Here is an 8,983-nt window from a genome sequence, read left to right on the forward strand (position 1 = left end):
GTCGCACTACGCATCCACGTATTAACTCATTCAGTACGGCCAGCCTTCTCTTCTCCTCTACACAGACCCCTCGGATGTCCAGTGGGTGTCTGAATGACCCAACCTTTAGCTTCTGTCGTCAGAATTGTGGTATTCTTTGTCAACATTCACCTCTTCAGTATAAGAGCCTTCCGCTTGCAATATTTTGATGGTGGTAATTGGGGTGAAACGCAGTTAACATCGTCACTTTCGCCGTTCGTATGGAGAGAGTTAACATATCAAAGTGCTCAAACAGCGGTCAGCTTCCTCCATTATTTGGAGAGAAAAAAATGTCGTGATGAAGACAGAGAGAGTTTGACACTTTGATAGATCTATATCCTGATAATAAAACAATGAAATACCGATCGATGTGGGCTGCTTTCAGATTTGTCCGTTTCCAGCATACAACCTTTGGTCGCGACAAACACTCACTTTTGATGGTGAGCAAGAATATGATTTGAAACGTTATGTACTGGCCCCCACCCATCTCTTCTCCCCGACCCCCTCCTCCTGGCCTCCAAATCCCCAGCACCGTTTGCACTTTCGTTTTTGTTGTTGTTGTGCAGCAGGAATCACACATGATCCACGAAGGCTTTGCCTCTTCTTTTCTTATTCTTTTTTCCTTTTTTTTTCTTTTAGACATCGTTTTTTTTTCGATCCATCTTCCTTCCGCTTTTCCTTTCTCTCTATTTTCATGTTTTGCTGTTTGTAACCTTTTCTCTTCTTTAATTCTTGTTTTCCCCCCTTTCTTTTTTTTTTCTTGTAATCTCTCTTCTTTTTTTTTCTCTTCTCTGTCTGTCAGTCTGTCCGTCTATTTGTCTCTTTCTTTCTTTCTCTGTATGCCCCTACCCCCGACGCGAGCGGGTGTGTGTGTGTGTGTGTGTGTGTGTGTGTGCATGCGCGCATATATGTGTGTATACATGAGAGAGAGAGAGACAGAGACAGAAACAGGGACATGCAGAGACAGACAGAGAAAAGGACCGACAGAGACAAAAACAGAGACAGAAAAATAACAACAACAACAACAACAACCAACCAACAAACAAACACACACACACACAAAAAAACATGTTAGGTTCGTCGACCCGCCACCACTTGTTGCCCTTATGTGTTCCAGGTTTCCCCAGACAACAAACTTTGTTTCCATTCTCACGCCCTGATACCACCAATACAACACAACACAAGATGTATCCGCTCGTCCTCTGCTTGGCGGGATGACAGCACTGAGGGGTACGGCCAAAGACCTTCTCTGGGGATTTTCCCCCTCTTATTTATTTCATACTCCGTCATCAGTTGTATTTACCTTCGTGCTAAGTCCTTTAGGGACTTTGTCTTTGTAATTGGGTCCTTTTTCTTCACTTTATTATTAAAAAAATTTTTTGTTATTTATTTCACACTCGGTTGTCAGTAGGCTAATAACTCAGCCTGTTCTCTCCTCTCTCTCTCTCTCTCTCTCTCTCTCTCTGTGTGTGTGTGTGTGTGTGTGTGTGTGTGTGTGTGTGGTGTGCAATGTGTTCTGCACCTGCACATGACATTTCCTAAACTGAAAAAAAAGTACATTAAAAGTTAAACAGACACACACACACACACACACACACACACACACACACACACACACACACACACACACACACACACACACACACACACACACACACACACACACACACACACACACACACACACACACACACACACACACACAGGTGGGGATGGGGGTGGGGATGAGGGAGATGGTGTGAAAAGAGAAAAACAATTACTGATGTTTTATGTGCTCGGATTGAAAGAAAAATGAGAGGGAAAGAGAGGGGTGGGGTGGGGGTTGGGGGGGGGGGGATCAGGGTGTGTAGAAAAGGGATGTGGAGCGAGATAGTAAGAGTGGGAAGAGAGAAGGGGGGGGGGGGGAAGAGAGTATGGGAGAGAAAGAGGATGGTTTAGGGAGGGGTTGGGTTGGAGTGGGGTGGGGGGGGGGGGAGTGAGAGGAAAGGAGGAAAAAAGGATGTGGAGAGAATGAGAGATAATGGGTGTGGGTGTGTGGAAGGGTGGAGGGGGGGGGAGACTAGGCGAGGTGAGAGGGGTGGGGGGGAGATAAGAAAGGGAAGGAGAAAGAGAGAGTGACAAAGGCGGGGACGAGAAAAAAGATATGGAGAAAGGATGAGAGAGAGTGTGTATGTGTGAGAGAGAGAGGAGGGGCAGCGGGAGGGGGGGGGGGGCTATAGGAGGGGGAATGTAGAGTAAGTGAGGGAGAGGGCGGGGTGGAGTTTCTAAAACTGCGTCGTCCCAAACTATGCCAAGACCGAAGGGAGGCGAAGTCAGGGTTTTACCCACTGACATCTGTCGGTTTGGATCCAGCGATTCCGGAGGACACCTTACAGTACATAAAACCGGACCTGGGCCACGTATTACGCTCGCACACAGACACACACACACAGACACAGACACACACACACACACACACACACACACACACAGCACAGCACACACAGCACAGCACACACACACGCGCGCGCGCGCGCACGCATGGGTACACGCGCACAAACGTGCACACACGTAAACACGCACACACACACACGCACATACGCACACACGCAGACAAACTCACTGACACATTGATACACGCACACAAACACATGCGCGTGCACACAGACAGACAAATGCAGACATATTCACACACACACACACACACACACACACACACACACACACACACACACACACACACACGCACACACCATTTCTTTCCGTGTGGCACCACGTAGGCCTGCTGCTGCCAGAAATGTAAAGAAGTTTTTTTGTGTTTTTTAAACAGCCTGTTGAACTGTTGAAGAGACTGGTTGACGACACGGGGATGACAATCATGGCGGTTCATCCTGTTGAAGAGCCTGGTCAACGGCACGGGGATGACAATCATGGCGGTTCACCCTGTTGAAGAGCCTGATGACGACACGGGGATGACGATCATGGCGGTTCGACGAGATGTAAATCTGTTTTGCGACAGCGTCTGCCTAAAGGTAGAGGTCGATGGCATTTGGCCGAACGAATGGTGCCTTCTTTTAAAGTCACGCGAAATGCAGTTTAGTTATATATTCATCCTATCCCAATCTCCGTACCTTAACTGAAGGCGACGCCAATTTCAGGTGATATGACTTAGGGGTTGGGGGTGGAATGTGGGGGTAGTGGGAGTGGTGGTGGTGGTGGCTGTAGAGGGTCTATCTAACAGCTTTCAATACGAATTCCTGATAATAGTAGGGGGCATTAAGTCCGAAAAACAGGTGAAAGCTGCACTTCGTGATAAAAACATTCTGTTTGGTTTTTCTTATTCCTTATTCATTTGTGGTTCATTTAAGCAAGGGATCCACCTTATCACTGCACCGGAAGTGGGTGTGGTCAGCGTCTAAAGTAGGTCACTGAGTTCAAAACAAATGACACTTATTTTCTCGGTTATTTCGTTTTCTTACCCAATTTCACACGTGGAAATGTCCAGAATGTGGTCTCCGAATGTTAATTATGCTGTTATGTACTTGCTATGTTATGTAAATGTCTTCAGGGGTGTTCCGTGACAAAAATAATAAAGATAAAATAAAAATAGAAAATAGGTCACAATGTCAGTGATGCTAACTGGTCGTTGTTTAATCTCAATGTGCACTGTTATGTTGCTCATACATTTTAAAGAACATGTACATATTTTTCATCTTTCTCTGGGCTACTTGTACCCTAAACAATATATATATATATATATATATATATATATATATATATATAACAACAACAACAACAAACAAAATAAACATAAACAACAAAAAAAGGGGGGAGGGGAAAAAAGATGTGTCTAGATCTTTGGGTGCCGTTTATGATAGCAACTAAGCCTCTTTTTGAATTTCTTCTGCTATGAGTTGATATTTTGCAAAGTACTTCAGTCTCTTAAGATATGACATTGATGAAACTGATATAGCAGCTCAACAATCACCTTTGTTTCAACAATCTCATCCACCCATTTCAGTCTGCCTATCGTGCTGACCACAGCACCGAAACCGCTCTCCTCCACATCCTGAATAACCTACTGCTAGCGTCCGACTCAGGACAGATCTCCCTTCTCACTCTTCTCGACTTGTCAGCCGCCTTTGACACGATAGACCATTCAATCCTTCTTTCCCGTCTTCATTTTACATTTGGTATCAACGGCACTGTTCTAAACTGGTTCAAATCTTATCTCACTGATCGATTCCAGTCTGTCATTGTTGATAATTTCCGGTCTGAACCCGTTAAAATTGAACATGGAGTCCCACAGGGATCTGTTTTAGGCCCAGTGCTATTCACACTGCACACTGCTCCTCTCGCTGAAGTTATCAACCGCCATAATGTCAGTCATCATTCTTATGCTGATGACACTCAACTCCTGAAGAGTGATACACCTGAAAAACTGTTGTTGCTCTTGCAAGAAACATCTAACTGCTTCCTGGATATTCAAAATTGGATGACTCTAAATAAGTTACAATTGATCGCGGACAAAACTGAAGCAATGATCATAGGAACGAAACAAAAACTCTCTTCCATTACAACTAATACAATCAAACTTGGCAGTACATCCATCCCTCTGTCCAGTTCAGTCAGGAACCTCGACGTTGTCCTTGACAACACACTGTCTATGCAAACATTTATCAATCAGACATGTCAATCCTGCTACTGTCAACTGCGGCGCATCAGTTCTATTCGGAAATATCTGTCCATTGACGCAACATATAGACTTGTCATCTCTCTCATTCTCTCTCGCCTTGACTACTGTAACTCTCTATTGTCTGGTTTGCCTGCTTCATCCATTCAGTCCCTTCAGCTGCCCGACTCGTCCTCAGAAAGAAAAGATCTGAGCACATCACTCCTCTTTTGCAACATCTCCACTGGCTCCCTGTCTCACACCGAATAAAGCACAAGATCAACACTCTGTGCTACAAATGTATTCACAAATCAGCCCCTTCCTATCTCTGTGGCTGCCTTCACATCTACACTCCATTTCGCTCACTACGATCAGCTTCGGATCCACTCCACTTACGCATACCCAGATTCAAACTCTCGACTGTTGGCCGCCGTTCTTTCTATGTCTCTGGACCTTGCAGTTGGAATGAACTTCCTCTTTCGCTTCGTCAAGTCTCCACACTCAGCTCTTTCAAGTCTGGCCTTAAAACCCACCTCTTCCCAAAATAGCCCCCCTTCCCTGCCTCTTCCTTGTCTTTAGTTTCTCCAGTTTTAGAGTTATGCATGCGTGAGAATGACTGGTGCGAAAGCGATTAGATTTGTCTCTGCACAAGATTCAGCGCTATATAAGTACCATTATTATTATCATTATTTATTATATACTTGTAATTAAAGAAAATCAATCGTAAATCTGTGAATGTAAGTATAATCAAGGTCGATCAGCTCTGCCAATTTCCAGAGGCACCACACGCATGTCTAAAACATTTTTGCTTGGATACGTTTTTAATTCATATCAAGCATTCACCAAAAACCGACCAACCGCTCCAACTATGTAAATGTTTGTCATTATTCTTGGCGGAAGAACTACACCGTCTGTTTCAAATTTTTGCTACACACTGTTTGCAATATCTGTTGAAATAGACAACACATGCTTGTATGAGATTCCAAGGCCAAGGCTATGAAGGATTTCAACCAGCCCTAGCTTTCTTGTCTGACAATGAACTTTAAGGCTAGTAGATTAGGAATGATGTCTGTGTCCTGTTGCGCTGAATATGTGATGTTGCTTTTAATGATTTTTTGCATTTATATGCAATTATCTGTGATATACTGACAACATTTTGAATCTGGTGTGGAGTGGTTAATTCTTCAGTGGAATCTGGCCCACTGGTGAAATGTATACAATTTTCTTAACATTCTGTGGATGAATTTGCCATTGAATGAACTATCTGGCTACAACAGATCACTTCTAATCAGCTCAGCGGTTTTTGCAAGATGTGAAGCTTCTGAATCATAACTGCTCGTTTCTTGATGGTGTCACCGAGGTTTTTGTCAAACATTAGGACACTTCTCTGCTTTGTAAAGTGGCAATGGGGTCTGGAAGAGCTGTGCGAAGTTTATGTTTGATACGTGTTGAATGTACATCAGTTTGCTCGATTCCTGATTGTGCCAGTCCATACGTGTATATTCTACACAACTGAGACATATCATCGTCCATGTCTTTATTTTTCTCTCGTGAGTTTGCATTTGACAGATTGTCAGCACGTCTATAGAGTTAAATGAGCATGTGTATGGTACACATCTATTGTTACCATGTCCCCTGAAGCAAATTTAACTGAAAGACTTTTATCCTGAAGCTCTTCTGCACAGTTTCTCATCTTGTAATCAAGTCCTAAGTCCAGCTCCTTGCAGTATAACCTGATTACTGTTTAAAAAAATGCATTAATTTATTCGCATGAATACCAAACATGTTTCTTGTTTTCACAGGACTAGCACTGGATTTGAAATTCTTATATATATATATATATGCTCCCAGTCTCCTTTTAGAGGTTGTCCCTGCTTTCCTCTGTTCTACATCTCTTCTGCCACTTAGAAAAATGTAGAAACGTTGCTTCATATCCATCTCCTTCATCAAAGACAGATCAACAGAATTGGGCAATGTCCTAATCTTTTAAAATCAGCAAGGGTTTCAGTAACATAGGCGTAACCAGCACATTCTCGCTTGGTTGGGCAGATCAAAGTTTCTTGTGATGCTGTTTGACATAACGCACAAAGATTCCAGTTGATTTCCACCACGTCTTCAGTCATCGACCTGGACTGTGGCGGATCACAGCAACAACATTCTTGTCTGCATTGACATGACATAACTCTCTGAGAATAAAGCAAGACAGTTGTGGCGAGCTCATTTCTTTTTCAATTTCACATTGTTCAGAACCCTGTCGACTGTGAAGGCCTCTTCAGGGCTATATGCTCTAATCATACGAAAAAATCAATTTAAGCATACTTCGTTACAGAATATGCAGTCTACAGGGTTGTCAATAGCTACCATTGAGTCCGTAAATTAATTAGGTCATTTTGTCTTGTACAAACTAAACCATCCCTTTTTAATTTTCTTCTCTCTCTCTCTCTCTCTCTCTCTCTCTCTCTCTCTCTCTCTCTCTCTCTCTCTCTCTCTCTCTCTCTCTCTCTCTCTCTCTCTCTCTCTCTCTGTGTGTGTGTGTGTGTCATTCTTTCTTTCGTTATTTATTAATTTATCTATTTATTAATTTATTTATTCACTTTTTTTTGTTAACTGTACAGTTACAGTTATATAATACTTTCATCTAAAAATTAAACGCAGTAGCAATACCCTATTGTTGATTACCACACTTCAATAGCAGATTTTTTTAAATGATTTTTTTTAATTTAAAAAGAAAGAAAGAAAAAGGCATAACACCTTCGTTTTAAAAATCTAACTTTTGTCGCTAAGGATTGCCGTACTTCAGTTTCTGGTCTGCCATGGGCGATGAGAACAACCAAACCAGCGCAGTGCGCGCTAAGCGCCAGTCTCTGAAATAGGGAAGGTGCTGACAGCTGCGGGTCAGGCCGGGGTCAAGCCACATCCCGCCTTGCTAAATACTATGGTGTCCCATTCGCGTGTGAGTGGTATAAATGGTCTTCGTAATTAATTTTAATTAATTTTTACGCTTACCACAAGCCACTGGAAAAGTGGATCCCTCGCTTAATGGGTTCATTAGGACTTATTGTACATGTATGTCAATTATTATATTTTTATCACAAAGTGCAGGATTTATATTTAATGCCCCCTACTATAACATTTGTTGTTTGCCTGCCTTTTTGGGTATGCTTACAACCAGCTTGTCGAGCAGACGTTCTTCAAATTCCGTGCACCCGATAGAACACAGTAGCGAACTGGCTGGGGGCTGTCCAACTTGAATGACCCGTGGGATGCGATAATTGTTTCCAGCGTGGTTTGAGACCAGCCGTGGCGGTGCACTCTGCGCGACAGCAGAACTTATTAAATGTGGCTGCAGCCTCCCGTGTCGTACACACTGCTCTCTGAAGTTCACGTGGGGGGTTTCTCTCACTGGCAGAAGCCTGGGTGTGATGTATTGAAACTCCCCCTCTCGGCTTCTGTGACCCAGACGAGAGCAAGTCAATACGTCAAGGCATAAGAGATCTCTGTTGTGACGAAGACCAGTACAATACAGCACAGTGCGGTACAATGCAACACAATACAATGCAATGCACTGTAATACAATACCATACAATTTGATATATCAGCTCATCTGCTGGAGATGCCGTGCCAAGTACTCCCACAGTCGTTATTTCTAATCTCGAAAATGACCCGCAAAGCAGCGTGACCATTCACCCATGGCTGGGGCACAGGTGCTGGATGCTCACATGTCCGTGGGCCAATGGTCATTACGCTTCAGAACTATCCAGCACGCCTGTTCCTCGAGGGCTTGGAGTGAGAGTTTGCCTCCTTTTCATTCATGACGCTCTTCACTCTTGGTTTTCCCTTCCATCAAAACACACACTCTCCCAAATGTCAATTACTTTTTCTTCAAGGGACAGTGCATGATTAATTCAGTCACTCCACCTCCTCATCCTTCATCCGCCCCCCACTCCCCCTCTCCGCACCCCATTTTCTCCCACCCAGCTCTTCTCTCCCCGGCACAGACAGACAAACTACATCTCATGCTTAGCTAGGAACAGGGACAGCCTTCCTTTGAAGCGGCATCTGCGTGTGATGGAAGGTGTAATTGGTTTGGCGTGGCCGCTGTCTGCTGCATTCGTCAGCAAGGACACCCCAGGGAGGTAAGGGTGCCAGTGCACTGGTCGGGAACCGCTGCTGTCTCGTTGGTGTACTGGTGTGTCTGCTGCACCTATCTGCTGGACTGTTAGCTGTCGTTTTCCCCCTGCTTTCCGACGTTGTTACGTGTTATGCGTGGGAATGTTATTCTTTGATATCACTCTTTCGCTTCATCTTCTCCTC

At 43.9% G+C, this 8,983-nt stretch overlaps 1 protein-coding gene across 1 annotated transcript in view; it reads right to left on the reverse strand.

Moving 5' to 3' along the window:
- Nucleotides 1–2,929, reverse strand: part of LOC143277682 (uncharacterized) — a 56,461-nt gene extending 53,532 nt beyond the window's left edge. Inside the window, exon 1 of the mRNA XM_076582602.1 lies at nucleotides 2,751–2,929. Coding sequence (XP_076438717.1) covers nucleotides 2,751–2,929 — 179 coding nt within the window. The remainder of the gene's footprint in view (nucleotides 1–2,750) is intronic.
- Between the last annotated feature and the right edge of the window lie 6,054 nt (nucleotides 2,930–8,983).

This window comes from Babylonia areolata, chromosome 2 (assembly GCF_041734735.1).
Source record: "Babylonia areolata isolate BAREFJ2019XMU chromosome 2, ASM4173473v1, whole genome shotgun sequence".
In the NCBI taxonomy this organism is placed as follows: Eukaryota; Metazoa; Mollusca; class Gastropoda; order Neogastropoda; family Buccinidae; genus Babylonia; species Babylonia areolata.